Raw genomic sequence first — 18,033 nt, 5'->3', positions numbered from 1 at the left:
GTTCTGTTTTAATAGTATCAGATTGATTTCCTGAAGATTTTTAGTAAACCTCCCTCAAAAGCTTGTGCAGGTGCCTACTTCCCTGGCTCCTCTTCAGCCCTGGATGGAACCACACTTTAAACTTTGTGCCAATGTCATGAAAAATGACACATCACACTGTTCTTTTGTTTCTCCGTGCTAATGCATTGGAGCCATTTTCCCAATCGTTAATTAGCATTTACATTTATCTGAGGTTGCCTGCCTGCTGAATTCCTTCCTGTGTCTTCTCTTGTTCACTGACTTGTCTCTCCCTCTGCTGCTTCTCTCTACCTTAGACTTCTTTTGTGGGACTGGACATGGAGCCCCAGGTCATAACGCTGCAGTGCTGGCCGAGTGCTCCCCGCTAACTGCATCTCTAGCCCTTATTTGACTCTCTGTGTGATCTCCTAGTGGTTGTGCTGTTTTTAAGGGGCCTATCTTTTCCCTTATAATATTGAGGGTTTTTTATTTTAAGGTTATAAAACTGCTGTAGATAATCTTTTTAGGATTATGTTTTTCTGTGGATACATGCCAGGCTCCTTCCATGTATATGTGGGTATGGACCCCGGCACTGCAGTGGCCTGTGTTCTCAGTAGGCCCCTAGTCTTTTTCCCACTATGTCGTTGACCCTGTGTCATTAGGAAGTTCCCGTGTATACACGACATCAGCCCTTACTTCTCTGATTTGAGAAAAAGGCTTTTGAAGTAATAAAGTTAACTACAGTTCTAAATATAACCTTAAGGAGCAGAAAATGAAAGCAGCTCAGATTTTCAGCTTTCTGTAACAGAAAGAGCAAGAATGTTGAGTTTCCACTCTGCCTCCTCACACTGGAATCCTGTAGCCTTTCCCAGGTTGCATAGCGGGCCTCTTCTGCCCCACAGCTGCGTGACCCAAAGCTGGCTTGTATTTTTAAGAGCTTCAGAAAACTGAGAGCCAGAGACGGCCTAATGGATGTCATGAGTTCAGTCCCTGGAACTGATGAATACAAAGCCACATAGGGTAGCATGTGTGTAATCCTAGTATCCTGTGGCAAGATGCAAGGTGGAGACAGGAGCACCAGCAGGAGTGATCAAGGAAGACCTCAGCTAGGTGGAAGTAGAGAACCAGCATTCAGAAATCATCCTTTGATCTCGACACATGATATAACATGCACACATAAATAAAAAGCATTACAGACACATACGCAGAATGCCTAACCCACAGTCAGCACCTGATCACTAGCATCCAGCATTGTTAGTGTTGTGTTAACAAAAAGGATAGAATTATGATGACAGATTACATCCAGGCCAAATATTAGCTAATAAATCTCTTCATAATAAATATATATAAAGATGAAAAATATTCAGTATGCCAGTTGTGAGATTCAGACAAATAAATTTGTCTGAAAAGTTAACATATTTTCAATTTTGCCACTTGGGTAAGAATTTTCCCCTTTTCCTTTTTTTTTCTTCTATAGTGCTAGTCATGTAGACCTAACACATATTTAAAGGGAAGTCTTCATTTGTGGGGTAGGATTGCAGGGGACTGACCTTGAAAGTTAGGGAATGTTCTATCACTGAGGGTTAGCCCCTCTTCAACTACTTTATCATAGAAATAGGGAACATATAGACATTCTCTAAGGGCCATGAAACACTAAGTTAAAGTAAAATAAAAAACACTTTTTAATGTAGCTAGCCAGCAAGCAACAAGGAGAAGGAGTGAGTTGTAACAAGGAATTTTAATATAAATGTATGCAGTAAATTAATACAGCAGCTGTTTTTCTTTATCCTAGCTAGTTCCCCAGTAATGACACAGAGAAACAGAGATTTATTTGCAACTTAAAAGCACAATAACTAGGCATTATAATTTTATTCTAATCCTCTATTCTGGCTACCTCCCAGCCAAGATCCCTGAGATACTTGCATTTTTGTATTGGTCTGACTCCGTGGGCTTCAGGTGTGTTCTACCATGGAGTATCCGACTCCCTTCCTAGGGGCAAGTCTCCTCCTCCCCTTCCTCCCCCTCCTCCTTCTCTTCTTCCTCTTCCTCCTCCTCCTCTTCCTCATCCTCCTCCTCTTCCTCCACCTCCTCTCCTTCCTTCCCCTCCACCTCCTCTCCTTCCTCCCCCTCCTCCTCCTCTCCTTCCTCCCCCTCCTCCTCCTCTCCTTCCTCCTCTTCCTCTTCCTCCTCTTCCTCCTCCTTCTCTTCTTCCTCCTCTTCCTCCTCTTCCTCTTCCTCCTCCTCTTCCCCCTCCTCCTCTCCTTCCTCCCCCTCCTCCTCCTCTCCTTCCTCCTCTTCTTCCTCCTCTCCTTCCTCCTCCTCCTCTTCCTCCTCTTCCTCCCCCTCCCCTTTCTCCTCCTCTTCCTCCTCCTCCTCTTCCTCCCCCTCCCCCTCCTCCTCCTCTTCCTTCTCTTCCTCCTCCTCCTCTTCCTCCTTCTCTTTCTTCTCTTTCTCTCCCCCCATACTGTCTTTTCCCCTTCCCTCCCCTCCTCTCCCCCCCCCTTTTTTCTCCTCCCCTCCCTTACCCTCCCCTGTCTGGCAGAAGTCCCACCATATTCTCTATTCTAGTGACTGGGTTTTTCAGCTTTTATTGACAAGGCAGAGACATTTACACAAACTTGAGACAGGAGATTCTTAACATAAGCATTAAAATGCCATGTCTGGATTGAAGCTAGACAGTGGGAAAGAGAAATCAGCATTTGACTAATATAAGGGTAAACTTAAACTGCGCACAGAAGCGTTATGCCTATATAAGCGTCAGAGGAGAAAACACTAGTTTAGAGAAAAGGCAGAGTGATATCAAGGTTGAAGTGGGCATCATTCCGCCTATGGCTACACTGTGCGTGAACTTAAGTCATAAGTTCAGATATGGCCTGACTCTCTCCTGTCACTCCACATCCTTCACAGGTAACTGACTTTATAGCTATTGGTAGAACATTTGTCTTTCTTAATCATGTTTCTGGAGAAGCCAAGGTAAGCTTTCAAAGTTTAGAAATGAATGATACTCTTGATGAAACATATATAAAATGAAATATTTACAAGATAGTGACCGCTCCCTCCCCATAAAGTTACTTCTTTCATCGTGAACTCAGTAACAAGCCTTTACTTTAATGGATAGAACACACACACACACACACTCCATAGAGTGAAAGAAACACGGACAAGAGCAACTCTAGCATGGTCATAAGACAACAGACCTAAGATAGATGGTGTTTTTCTTTCCTACTAGTTTTTCATTGTTAGTAACCATTTTTTAAAAGCTAGCCTCATATTTTGTGGTACTATTGTTAGATTTCATAAAGAAAGGTTAGACTTAATCTGTTTTCTCCCACTATTTTTGGCTGTATATACAGAAAATACTCTACATAGAGAAAATGGGAGCGCTTGAATTTAGTGTTCCTGGTTTTCCATTTCAGCAAATAATGATCTGTGTGTATTATTATCATGTACCGCCCGTCAGTTCACCCCAGATGACCGTATTACATCAGAGGACATGTATCATGCATCATTTTTTCTTTATTTTTGAAGACAAGTTCTCACCATGTAACTCTGGCTGGCCTAGAACTCACTATGTTACCAGGCTGGTCTCAGATTCAGAGAGGTCAGCCTGCCTCTGGGTCCCAAGTGCCAGAATTAAAGGCTTCCATCACAATAACTTGGACATCATGTGTCTTATGGTTTTCAAATACATGTACAGTAGGAGGCCAGTGGAGATTGCTGTTGTTACTACTGTTCTTTATAATGTCTTAATATAAGACTCAGATATCCAAACAACAAAGATATTACATTTTAAAGAAAAGAATGACACACTTTAGACATCGGTTCTACCAAATCACTACTGTATTGGAAGATAACGTCATCAGTTGTCAGGTAATACTGGCTCCAAGTCCTCACTCTTAGCCCATTGTCACAGTGTTTATTTAACAACAGGACTCTCCAAATATAAAGAATTTTAACCATGCTGGGAAAACCTCAAGTAATAAAAGGTTTAAGTAGAATTATTTTTTTTTGCATACACACAGACACTTTTTATCCAGCAATGTACACCTTTGCAGAGGGGAAGCTAAATGAAAATGAGAAGGCATTTTTGACAACATCCCTATCCTGTTAAACCAGCTTTCAAAGGATGCAGAGCTGGCCTGAGAGAGGAGGCGATTGGATGGTTTAAAGACAGATAAATGTAATGGGCAGATGGGGGGACAGTCAACAGCACCTCTGAAACTGGGGACAACACAACCCAGCGCCTCTTAAAACTGCACTCAATGGCAGGTCCAGAAAGCCTCATCTGTGAGATTGCTGACAGCTGATGTGTTATGAGTTGATGAAGTATCGGCATCTAAGGTCCAGCCCCACTTCTGTCTGTTTCTCTATGGCTTCAGTTAAAAGCGGGACATAGTTTTATATATTTTTTGTCCAAACTGTTTTTTTTTTAAAGAGATGAGTTTTAACTGTACCAGCTGAGTTCTTGAGAACTGAAAATCCAAGGACTGTTTGTAAATATGGAGCACATAGATTAGAAACTAATAATTAGACACATTGCAATGGCCATTTCCAAGTAAAGCTGTTTGGGCAAATGGGTACACTGTATACAGTTTCAATGGTGAGATAATATTTTATCACTTTTATTTTTTGTTTCTTTTAAGGGGGTTGCTGGGTGGAGGGTGGATATGAACGGACAGGGAATGAGTGAGATTGGGGTGCATGATGTAATAATATTCACAAAGAATCCATAAAAAGTGTTAAAAACAAGGAAATTATATTTTACAGGATTTCTCAGTGCCTTTTGGTGGGGCATTACTTGAGGTCCAGCCAGGGGCCTTCTGCCAGCTGGTGAACAGAATCATGAGTTTAAAAACTGTGCCTACCTGAAGACCTACAAAGATAGAGCATTACTCTAAATCATTCATCTTTTGAATATAGAAAAGATAGGGATACCTCCATGTAACATGTCATCAGAACAAGGCATCTTGCCTGTTGCCTTGAATTTTACAAGTCTACTTAGGTCCCAGGCTGTTAATGACTTCAGTGCCTGAGATGGTTCTGGATTGTTAAAAGCAGACATTGTAAAGCATCATTAGTGAAAAGCTAGTATAGGTCACAGAAGAAGGAAACAGACCAAGAAGCCCTGGGGCCACGGTGCTGTCTTCAGATGAGAACAGTTTCAGTATTAAATGAGGAGAGATATTAAGGAACACAAGAGAGAGCAGCAGTATCCTCAAGAGGCCAGAGGGCCTGGAATAGGGAGCCCTGGACAGGAGGGGGCCACTCTCTGGCCTGGAAGAAAATGGCATTGGCCGAAAATGTGAAACCAGGAAAGCGGGATTTCATTGGTCGCTGAGCAGCAGGGCCTGCTGCTCTTTCTTCTTCACTGTCAGCGCCACCGCCATAGTAACCATTACAGCTTCTCTGTGGTCAAGAGGCAGACAGCTAGACTTAAGCACACAGCGGTGATGGTGACACTTGTGGGTGGATGGCCAGAAAAGCTCTTGCCTCAAAGCACACTGAACCTTGACACACAGATGGCGAGTGTATGTCCTTTACCAGTAGAGAATAGAGATGTGAGAGGGAGTACCGTTTGCAGGTCTGCTAACTGGATGATTATATAACAAGCTGGTGCTGAGGAATACTATGAACACTTTATGCTAATAAGCATGCCTATAAGGAGCCAAGAGCACACCCTCCCTTCTGGAAGACACCTCAGTGTCGGGTGTGGAGGAGTGCATAGTCTGTACAAGAGAGAGTTGTAGGAAAAAGAAGTATTTTTAGGGAAGAACTACATTGCAGTTAAAGCCTGGTGAGTATTCTTAGTAACCCAGAGGTGGGGAATATTCTGAGTACAAGATGAACAGCTTTTTAGAAGAAAGTTTGTAAAGCAGAATAAGATTCCTTCCACAGGGCACAGTCGGGAAGGGTCAGGAGATGCAACACTATGGCCGTCACAGAGGATTTGATGGGGGTTGGGGGGGGGGGGGGGAGAAGGACACCCACAGGAGGTGAAATGTGCCCTGACTTTAGGACCAACACTGGAGTCTTTGAAGCAGAAAACCAGAGTGCAGCTCTTTCTGCCTGTCAGAGGAGATGGGAGTGGAGGATTCTAGTGCTGGATGCTTCAGGAGACCACAGGAAGGCACAGTAACTGATACATACAGAGACACACAGAATCCCGAGTGTTTCCGTTTCAGGAGGAAAAGAGAACTCAAACCTGGGAGCTTGGGCAAAGGTATAAACCTAAGGAGGAAGGGAACCAGGAGGAAAGAGATTTCAGGCTCATGAACTTGCAAGAATAGGTGGATATATTTAAAAACAAAAACCCTAGAAATCTCAGAAATAGAAACTATTTTCTTTGGGACAAACCCAGTGTATGTACTAATACCTAAGAAGGGCACTGACGATTTAATACTGAGGATTCTTCATGGCAATGGCTCAGAAAAAGAAAGAGAAAAACATGGGGGGGGGGGGTGGGAAAAAGTAACCACAATGTATGCCCAGCGTGTGAGGCCTTTTCTTGCCTGAATGGAGCAAACACACTGAATAAAGCCTTTACTCTGAATTGCTGAGCTAAGCCAAGAAGGAAGGATGGGTCTCGGGAATCAAGCCTGAAATGAGGTATCCTCATCTGAGCAGCAAAGCCAGCATTCCCCTCCAGAGTGGTGAGGGCTGAGGCTTGAATCTGAGATGTCCCTACGTGCTCTTGCATTGAGGGCTTGATTCCCTTGATGGATGCTATTTTGGGAGGTTCTGGAAGCTTGAGGTAAAACCTATCCTGGGGGGTACCCCCATCCCTGACCCCTCTCCTGTCTCTTTTTCTCTGCTTTCTGGATCCCATGATATGAACTGTTGTGTTCTGCTGTGCCCTCCCCACCTCCATGATAGACTGACTGACGTCTGAAGCCCTGAGCTTGTCACTGTCTACTGTCTGTGTTTGAGAGCTACTCAACATGGAGAGTTCTGTTCTAGGTCTCAAGCTCTGCAGAACTCCAGTATTACAACAGGGCAACAAGATGTCTGTTTCCCATAGAAGACAGAAGACTGTGTGGCAGTTATAAGGAGAAATTTTTCCCCCAAGAGTTTGATACTTGGGAAATTCAAAAACCTAAATGTCTGGTAAACCTAGAAAGTATATGCTGGCTAGCTATATCAGAATGCAAACGAAAATATAGGCAAGGCAGGTACCCTCAAAGGAGGAAAGGAGACCTAGCCCGTGCCATGCCTGTGGGCATCGGGACTCACCTCTACTGCCAGCTGAGGTGGAAAGTCAGCTGCTTTGAAAGATAATTCACAGTCATTATGAAATAAAATTGATGATGTATGTATCTTTAAGTGTAAAAATTCCCTTCTGTGTCTGCTCTGGAGAAGTCTGGCTCATTCATATATACAAGAATTAATCAAGAATGTTTGTTTACAGAATGCTTATAATTGTTAAGCAATTAGAAACAATTCATAAGTCCATGATGAGTAAGTGTGCTATTACCATAAAATGGGATATTATTGATCGGTGAAAATTAATGAGCAAGAGCTACCCATACTAGTACTGATATCTCAGAATCTTACGGCACTGAATGCAATCTGCAAACAAACTGTACAGTATACTATTTACATAAATGTAAATATAAAGAAGCAATAACATAAAATATTCGTGAGAATAATATACATGAGATTCAAGGTACTGATGTTTTCTACAAAGGGGTGAGAGGGAAAAGTGGGATCCAGAAAGAAACCAGGGTAAAATGTGTACAAGAAACCAGCACAAGACCAGTCAGGGTGGGGCTTGTGGAGAGAGTTGTCCATGCAGAGATTTATCACATCACTGCCTGTACAGAGGGAAGGACTAGCAGGATTGGCAGGTAGGATACCAACCTCAATGCAGACTGGCAAAGCCTTAGCCAGGCCCAAAAGGAAGCCTCCCTAAGCCCAGCCTTTCCAGGGCCTCCAGAGGAGCTAGGGGGGCCAGCCAGAGGGTGGGCCTGTGAACAAGGCAGTTGGTATCTCAGTAGCTCCTGAGTGAGCTAGGGCAGTGAACCCTTCTGCTTGGACTGGGCAGGCCTGTCCACCATGTGTGTTGCAAACATAGTATAATTTCTTCTGTTGTCGTGATGGTCCCTCACCTCTGTCTTTACCAAGTACTTCTGACTGGAATGAAGTTAAGATGAAACCTTGCAATGGTCACACAGATCACCTTTGAGCATAGTGGTACCCTCACTTTCTTCATAAGGTTGTGGCCTTATTTGCTGGATTCTGTGGATAGTCACATGCTATCATCAGAAGTTCTTTTCATTTCTGTCTCCTTAATGAGTGTCTAGAAACCATTGGATGTGGTTTTGTATGTGTGGATAGATAGATAGATAGATAGATAGATAGATAGATAGATAGATAGATAGATAATGCCACCTTCTTCATCAGTCAAAGAAGACAATAGAAACAGAATTATCAAGTGCTTATAACCTGTTCTCCCATCTAGGGCCAGTCATATATGGTACTAGACTTATATTCTATAGAAATAATATTTGTTCTCAAGCCAAGCAAACATCTATTTCATCTGAACATGCCCAGAGTTATTAGGTAACAGCTGCATGCAGATCTGTGCTTTCCAGCTTCCTGGGCCTCTGCCTTCAGCACTGTGATGAAGTCCTGCTAAGGAGAAGTATAGGTGCATAAGGAGGGTGCTTTTGATAAATTAGTGAGTAATGTTCAACTCCATGGACTCTGAGAGTGGTAGAGATATGATATAGACTTTATTCATTAGGATGTTAAAGTAATTGTCCAACTTTTACATTGCCTCCACGTAGTTCCAGCAAGGATTCATTGGCCTTCCAAACACTCCACACCTGTGGAGGTGCTTCAGCGTTCCTAGTGACACACAGACTGATGCTCCTAATAAAACAGAAAAGGAGTTCCTTTAGTGCTTGTTAGTGACTTTTCTCACTTGTGACAAAAGACTGGAGAGCCAAGCTTGAGTCCCAGCTTCCACAACAGTTTACAAACCTCCCCAGAAACGTAGTCAGATAGACTTGGTACAGCCCCAGGGCTTCGCACACAGCCCACTTGGAGGTGGTTTCTGTGCGAAGAACATTACCTTGAGACCTGATTCAGGACGTACTGCAAGTAGGCAGGATTGAGGGAGAGAAGTGGCCTCCTGTTTCCTGGAACCAGCCTACAGGTGAGCATGTGAGTCACTGGCCTGAGTATATCCTAGGCTAGGCCAGAGCACAGTCACGTGCCTCTGGCTATGAGTATAGAATTGTGAGAAACTTATGTCTTGTTCCTAACTCCAAGTAGAAATTTCCTCTACAGTTCCTTGAGAGGTTGCTTCAGAGGTCATAGAAGATGCCACAAACACAATTTAAACATCTATTATAATAGGATTTTTTTCCTACTAAAAAAAATTCTTTTGTTTTTCATGCCCACATTCTTATTTGAAATCTTACTCTAGTGTAGTAACTTGAGTGGACCTACATGGGAAAGCATGCCAGCCCTCATTCCCAGTTTGTCATTGAAAACAGGGTACAAAAGTGATGTTACAGATATTTGGGAATCCAGGAATAGTCTCTTACTGGACTAGCTTGATAAAAGCAGCCTTGTGGTGGGGGGAAGGTGTATCTAGTTAACAGCAGAGTAAAATATATGAAAAAAATAGACATTTATCACCCAAAAAATCCCCCAAACAAAATACCTCTAAGCATTGTGAGGTAGGCATGATGCTTATCCTTCAGGTTATCTTAGCCTGGTACTGAACAGCACAGTGTGGACCCGCCTGGACCTCGCTGCCACATTACCTGATCATAGTCTATGTCCAGCAACTGTTAACCAGCTGCTGAGCCTACACCATCAAGGTCCCTGGAGAAGGATCCCAGTATCAGAAAGTGATGGGCAGTTGTGGAGCCTTTCTTTAAACCATTCTAAGATTGTTTTCTGTGCTGTACAGAAACTGTTTCTTTCCCTGGGTCCCTTCTGTTGATATATGCTCTTAGTTCCCATGTTGTGGGTGCTCTATTTAAAAAGCAATTGCCAAGTTTTAGTGTTTTGTGTCTTAGATTTGGGTCTTTGATCCCTTTGGATTGATAGTTTGTAGAAGATAGGAAAGGTTAGACTACCAGCTTTCATTCTTCTGCAGGGTGAAACACAATTTTGCCAGTACTACTTGTTGGATAGGCCACCCCCACCCCCACCCCATTCCCACTTTGGTTTTTGTTTGTTTGTTTGGTTGGTTTGGTTTGCTTTTTTGTTTTGGTTTGATTTTTTTGACTCCGTCAAAGATTATGTAGACTTGGCTATTTCCAGCCCTCTGTTCTATTTCATTCATTGGCCCATCTACTCTTATGCCTTTACTAGACTGTCTCCATCACTACAGCTCTGTAGTGTAATGTGAGACTGGGTATTGTGATAGCTCCAGCACTGTTCTTACATAGGACTGCTGATTGTGGCCTTTTGTGGTTCAATATGAATTCTTGTATTTTTTTTCTAGACCATTGAAACCTGACATGGAAAATTTGGTTGTATTGTGTTACTTCCATAAATTAATTTTGGTAGCACAGATATTTTCATAAAATCTTTCTACCTTGAAACATGAATGTTTTTCTATTGTCTAGTATCTTTTGTGATTTTGTTTTTTGTATCTTGGGATTTTCATTATAGAGGAATTTCATTTCTTTGTTTAGATATATATTAATATTTTCAAATACTTAATTTTAACTGGTTGTAATAGTACTTGCCTTTAATCTCAGAACTTGAGAGACTGAGGCAGGAGGAAGATCTGTACAAGTCTTCCTGATTTACAGCAAACTCCAGGCCAAGCAAAGCTACACAGCAAGCTAGACCCTGCCTCCTGCTGCCCCTCTTTCAACCAAACCTTAATTTGGGGGATAGCACAACAGCAAAGCAACCAATGAGCATAGTTCACAGGTAGCCCACAGAATGGGAGAAAAATTTCACTAGCCACACGTCAGACAAGGGGCTAGTTAATACCCAGAGTTTACAAAGAATTGTAGAAATTAAATACCAAGAAAATAAAGTACCCAGTCATCAAATGGACAAATGAACTGGATAGACAGTTTTTAAAATCACAGATGGCTAACAACTATCTTTTAACAGTGTTCAGCATCCCTAACTATCAGAGAAATGCAAAGTAAAACTACTTTAAGATTCTACCTCACCCCCATCAGAATGGCTCTCATCAACACATCTGACTGCAAAACTTGGAGAGGCTGTATAAGGAAAGGAGCCCTGTCCAATGTTGGTGGCTGTGCAAATTAATACAGGCATTGTGCAAATCAATCTGGAGACTTCTCAAAGGGAAAGAACCCCAGAAGCTAAAAATAGAACTACTGTGCGATCCAGCTGGGTATCAATCCAGAGAACTCTATATTCTACAAAGTAGATATTTGCACCCCATTGTCCATTGCTCTTTTATTGATAATATCAAAGAATTGAAACCAACCTAGCTGTCCATCAACAGATGAATGGATAATGAAAATTATATACATCAAATATATATGTAAATAGATAAACATATATATTGCTCTGCTGAAAACTGAATACTTTGCAGGAAAATGGATGAACTAGACTGTATAATATGAAGCGAGGTCACACAATTGTAGAAAGAAAAAACAGCATATTCTCATGCAGAATCTGGACAATAATATATGTATATTTAAACATACACATGTACATATAATATATATGAGTAAGGAAAACAAAAAAGCTAAATATGAGAGGATGCAGAAGGACTGAAAGCAGCTAATAGGTACAAGTTATGAAATATTAAAGACAATTGTTGTTCTAGTTCTAATTCTGTCATAATTTCTTGGTATTCAATACTGAAAGGATAAATTTGAATGTGAAGCTCTCGCTTCCGTTCCAACTGTATAAAAGTTCATTATGTTCTATTTAGACTTTAGATCTGGTTAATTTTGGAGCGTGGTATTTTTATTTATTTTCAAGTTTCTATAATAATGGTTACAAAAATTAAAAATACATATAACTATCCTAAGAATAGAATTTACAGAGCCAGTGCTGTCACGTGGTTACTGCAGACCATCAGCAGATGTAAGTGAATTTTATGACAGATATCAACAGAGCCATAACTATTCCTTAGTATTCAAGTGCCTGCTATTTTGAACCAGCAGTCACTGTCAGATTAAACTACTTACTGAATAGACGTGTAGGCAGATGTTATGGTGCACAGGACCATGATGTATTTTTGCAGGTGTTGATTCTACCTTAAAGCTTTAGCAAGTGATGTGTCTGGTTTAATCTGTTGGTGTTTTATAGAACGATGAATTCTGGTTTACCAATACCTGTCAACCTAGCAATAAGAGAAGCACTATTACAGTATAAGAACTTAATAATCAAATTGGTTTGCATTTCTGATAGAACATAAAGAATATTTTTCTAAGTATCTTTTTCCACTTCTTAGGAAAAGTTCAGTGTCCATGATACAGCATATTCTTTTTGTTTATTTGTAACCCTCTGCAAAGTAGCAACATAAGTACATTGTGAATAGAGCAAACTTTTTTGGTTATATTGTAGAGAAAATATATCCAGACACTTACCATGGAGTTGGAATATAGCCCCAGTGCAGTGACATGGTACTATGATTCCCATCATGTCCTAACCTGTGTGTGGTCCAGAAGGAGAGATAGAGACATCAGCCATTGAGGAGGAAGAGCTCAGGGATGGTTGGTTCGCACATAAACATCTGCACACCTTTAGTTTAATGGCTCACTCTGCAAAAGTCCTGTTTCAAACCTTCCGTAGAATTAAAGACAACAGGGCCCAGAAACATCTGCATGTCTCCATTCCAAACGTTAACTGATAGCTGAGTGTTCATGCCCTAGAACCCAGACTGCACAACGCCTCGCTGTAGCTTTATGTGATGGGTATGTTCCTGTGTTTCCTGTGACAAACCTTGATTCTTCTCTGCCTGAGCAGCCAACCTGGTCGCCTTATATGCCTTTTATTTCCTTGACTCACAGGAGCTTCAGTTTCAACGACTCACCCGAGAACTGGAAGTGGAAAGGCAGATTGTTGCCAGTCAGCTAGAAAGATGTAGGCTTGGAGCAGAATCGCCAAGCATCGCCAGCACCAGGTACAGGGCCCGCGCGCGCACGGCTCTATCTTTACACACCCAAATTACGTGTCTTAGTAAGTGAGCAGGGCTGGGGCGACTGGTCCTGTAGCATGCCGTCCCTGTTAACCTCCATTCTGAATTTGACACCAAAAATGTGTATTTACTCGCCTTGTGAGAAGCTGCTGACAGCATTGATTATCCTTCAGCCCTGTGCTGAAGTGTTTGTCACAGCCTTGGTAAGCCTTCTGAAACTCAACACCTTGCATGCATACCACTGCTGGACGCTCCCCAGTTAATGGCTACCTGTTTGGTAAAGCAAGTTGGCTGGTACTCAGGCAACATGCGGTAGACGTTTCAAACTCAGAAATATTTCTGAGTGGTATGGTTTAGTTGGCCTTTAGAAATGCCTTCAGTTTACTTTCAGTTTTTGTAAAATCTGTGAAACTGCTATATACATCAATTACTCTGTGAAATAATCCAAAGCGTTCAAATATGGTAAGTACAGACGGAGGTAGTCAAATATAGTAGTTACAAAATGAGCATTTAATTGGAGAAGCCCATTAAATAACAATTTCTGTTTTTATTTAAGTGGCCTCTTCCACTATTGAAACAGATCACTGTTGTATAAATTATTACCATCCACGCCACATGTTAATCACTGCTTACCTGCTTACTTCTTGAAAATTACATGTTGCTACAAGCAGACATTATTTTTATCATTCACATTTTTAAGCTTGGTTGTGTGACCCACACACTGCACCCCCGTCTCATCAGTTATTTCTAACTATTAAATTATTGTCCGCAGTTTTTTCTGTAGCTCACTCCTTTTGCTCAATGAAATGCTGCTTGTAGCTTCTTGTTTCTACTTAGTGCTTCATATGGTTTTGAAACTCTTAGATTTGCTTGACATGCATGTGTCAGCCTGAGGTGTGTATGCTGACAGGAGTGTGCATTCGAGTGTTTAAGACGTAAAGCACATAACTGAAGCCAATGGGACTGCTTAAAGGTGCAGCAAGTAGGTAGTTGTAGCCTTTTAAACGTCTAGGAAGTCTTTTTTTTTTTCCTTCTAAAAGTTTGTTTGTTTATTTTGTGTGTTAGTTCTACGAGTGCTCATGCCATGGTGCACACAAGGGAGTCAGAACAGCCCGCAGGAGATTGCAGGAGATGGCCTGTCCCTTCTGCTGTGTGTGCCCCAGGGCCCAAATTCAGGCCATCATGCATGGTGATGTGGTATCTTTACCCACTGAGCCTATCTTGTTGGCCTAAACACTCTATTATACTAAGAAAATGCTTACACAGGTGTAATGTAAGTGTTGAGTGGTACCTTTTGGTAACCAATGAAATAATTCACCAAAGAAAGGAACATTGTAAAAGAGTAAAATTATCTGTACTTCTACTCAATAGCTTTTTGAAGGTATCAGTAGTCTTAGCATTAAAATAAGAAATCTGCAAATCCAGGAATGTGATGTGCTGTGTGTTTTCAATAAGGACAGGCCAGATGAATAGAAAAATAGAATTATATATTCGTAAGAAAATTAATCCCCTATGTGAAGGGCTGGGAAGGATATCTGTCCCTGGCAATAGCTGACTCAGAAAAATCAGATTTATTCTATTAAACTTCTAGAAATGATTTACATATCAATTATATAAGTTAATGTATAAAGAAAATGGGAAAAAAGTGGGGGGCGGGGTAGAGAAAACACTGAGCTTTGAGCGCCTATGCCCGAGGCTGGAGAGTTACTAGACCCCAAGGTAAACACTGGAGTTGTGCTTAATTTCCATGCAGGGACCAAGGAATGAAGGCCTGGGTATGTATAAGTTGGCACATTTGAGTTTAATTATCTCATTAAGTTGTATCCTTCAAAGGGCTACACACAAGGCAAATACCATACTCATAAAATGTATGGATTTGGAATCCTATTGTAAGTCCGCATTATTCAGGAATCTCCATCTTTGGAAGTGTCACCCCTAGAGATGAGCTCAGCCTCAGATTTTGTAAAACACAAACCCCAATGGGATTTTTTCAGTGCATGCCTTTTCATAGAAACATCCCCTTGTGGTGGTCTTTTCATAGTGAAAGCTTCCTGAACACAAAAGTAGCACAGATACAAGAATACATCATTGTGTGGGGATGGGGTGGGGTGGGCAGTTTTATATGCTATCCTGTGTTACTGTGTTCTCATTTGGTAAAAGTTTGCATTGAGATATTTCTTGGGGAAAACTCAGTAGGCATAGTCCAGTTTGAAACTCTCCCAATTGGAGAAGTTTTGAGAGGAGTGCATGGTGGGAGAGTAGAAATGTTGTTGGCAGAAGTAGAACAATTAGAAGAACTTAGTTGTCCATCAGGATAGAAGTAGGAAGGGAGCTATAAATAGGTAGTCTAGAATAATTAAAATGATCTACATATATCAGCATGGGCATGTTTTCAAAGCAGACTTTTGACTGGAATACGGCAAAACAGTCAACAAGAAAAAGGACCAAAGAGACACAGAAAACTCATCGTGTGTGTGTGTGTCTGTCTGTCTGTCTCTATCCTGTAAGATGATTTTGTTTTTTAGCCCTGACTTAACTTTGTGAGTCAAGAACCTCTAGCGATGTCACTGAGCTCATTTTGTACTAGCTGTCTACCCCTAAGAGTGGTTTGTTTCTCCAATGAGACACTCTTTGGGAAAACTAATTTCTTATTTGCAAGTGGCTATCAGTTGGAGATCATTTCTGGGTTAGAGATGGGGACTTGTGTCCACTTCTTTCAGCTCTAGGACCCCATCTGGAGCAGACCCATGTAGACCCTGTGCATGCTGCTATGTTGAGTTCGCATGTCCACGAGCCCTGTTGTATCTAGAAGGCCTTGATACTTGCTGTCCTCCATCCCCTCTGGCTCTTACACTCTTTCCACCTCCTCTTCCACAGAGTCCCCTTAACCCCAAGAAGAGGGATTTGATGGAGACATCCTTTATAGGACTGAGTATGCCCAGATCTGCTTATTGTTTGGTACAAGAGGAAGCTTCTCTGATGATGGCTGATCTATAAGTTTAGCAGAATATAAGTATAACAGACTGTTGTTAGAAGCCACTTTGCTGCTACATTCCTTTAGCAGAAAAGGTATTTGGTTTTCCCCCAGGTCTCTGGCCTGTCTACTCAGGTTCTAGGCGACTCAGGCAGTGTTGGATATGGATTTCATCTCACGGACTGGGACTTAAATCAGATGCTGGTTGGTGCCTCCCACAAGCTTTATTCCACTATTAGACCAGCAGATCTTGTATGCAGGCCACTCCTGTAGATAGTGGATTTTTAGCTGGGTTGGTGTTTACTTGCCTCCTTTAGTAGTATACAGAGTACCTTCCAGTACCATGAGTACTGCTCCATACTGATAAAAGCTCTAGGTAGGCATCAGTCCGACTTCTCCATTTTTCCATGAGTTGTGTAGGTATTGTCCTTAGCAATGGTGCCTTATCATTCATTTTTGGAGAGCTGGCCATAGCCTTGGATGTTTGGGGGTTCCTAGGGAACCCCTTTGGCCAACAACTCAGTCAGATGTTACCCATTCTTGGTACTGACATCAGGCCAGCACCTTGTTAGGGCCTCATTAATTCACACAGGCAACTCTTGGTTGTGGGCAACCTCATTAGGACATCCATAGCCTGCTGTCATGGTGGATGTAGAACAGAAGGAGGAGAGTCTAGGCAGCCAGACAGAAATGTGTTACAAGATCTTTAGAGTTACAGCTTGAGACAAGACTCTTTATCCCATGAACTCACTCAAGTCTCACCTTAGGTCAGACCACCTTGTGTTCCTCACGCCCCAACTAAATGCTAACTTCTTTCCATGGCCTTTCTCAAGTTCATTGAGCAAAGTTACTTCTCTGTGCCTATGTTATCTCACTATGCGGCTGTGAAGCCCAATCACTGCACACTGCGTGACTAAGCAGCCCAGCTCCTACAATGATGCTCATTAATGCACAATGGGCCTTCCCAAGGAACAGCAGCTTTTGAGTTCATCAGGGTACTCCGCAAGTTCTTCCCTTGCTGATCTTGGTCTTTGCCTTCTGCACAACTTATAAATGCAGCAGGCGCAGTTGCTCGGCTCTGAGGCCAGCATCACTGCACACCATTCAAAGACGATGTTAGAAAAGTGAGTAGCGGTGTCACATTAGAGACACTACCCCTGCATGCCTTCCAGCCCCTTGCTGTCTACTTTGGAACCAGAATGTAAAGATAGAAATAGAAATTTCCTCTGAGATCAAGATTCCCTTTTCTGCCAGCCTTTTGATTCGTTCAGTGGACTTTGAAATAGAACCCCTGCTCAGAACCAGGAAGCAGCCTGGTGGGTGTTTTTCCCATTTTCATGTGAAATGCATTTAGTATCTTATAACCAGTTATCTTCCTTAAGGTTTTTGTCAGTGAGAGTGCAGTACTTTGTAAGACTATCTAACTTTTTGTCTACCAAGATGCATCAAAAGAAAATAGTGTATTTTATTGACTTTGTGGTTGGCCCAGTGTTTGCCATCACTGTCCTAACTCTGAATGAACTCCATGACACAGTGAGCTCTGACTCAGGCACTTGTGCTGCGGTTTTAACATTGAGCATTGGTTCCATCGCACTTGAGTGTCAGTGTGCCCCACTGAGGACTTTAAAACAGTCTCAAATGAAAGGTCAGATTTTCTACTAACCACCCCAGAAGAAGTGACCTAAGCAAGGCAGTGGAAAGCTAATTTTATATGACTTTCTATTTGTTTTATTTTCTTGCATTCTAACATACAAGATAGCCATATTGGTGCACTTACACTGCTCCTGATGTGGACGTGGTGGTATCTGTACACAAAGATGATGTGTGCTACTAAACCTGTTCACTAAACCTTGAAAAGCCCTGATAGTAGGTGCAGTGTTACTATTTCATCTCATCCAAGCACATTTAAAACATCTTTCAAAATATAGAAACTAAAAATAAACTGTGAGGATTAGGGGAAAGG

General features: G+C 41.9%; 1 protein-coding gene across 15 annotated transcripts in view; it reads left to right on the top strand.

Moving 5' to 3' along the window:
* Nucleotides 1-18,033, top strand: part of Pkp4 (plakophilin 4) — a 207,345-nt gene that overhangs the window by 103,042 nt on the left and 86,270 nt on the right. For 14 of the 15 annotated variants that reach the window (XM_085834896.1, XM_085834893.1, XM_029474653.2 and 11 more), the window contains one exon: nt 12,969-13,081. The exons of the other annotated variant lie outside the window; for it this stretch is intronic. In XM_085834896.1, the coding sequence (XP_085691022.1) occupies nt 12,969-13,081 (113 nt within the window). The remainder of the gene's footprint in view (nt 1-12,968; nt 13,082-18,033) is intronic. 15 annotated transcript variants of the gene reach the window in all.

Source organism: Mus caroli, unplaced genomic scaffold (genome assembly GCF_978045245.1).
Source record: "Mus caroli unplaced genomic scaffold, Mus_caroli_1 scaffold_2, whole genome shotgun sequence".
Classification (NCBI taxonomy): Eukaryota; Metazoa; Chordata; class Mammalia; order Rodentia; family Muridae; genus Mus; species Mus caroli.
The sequence above is the reverse complement of the archived record's forward strand: the minus strand, read 5'-3'. Positions and strand labels throughout refer to the sequence as shown.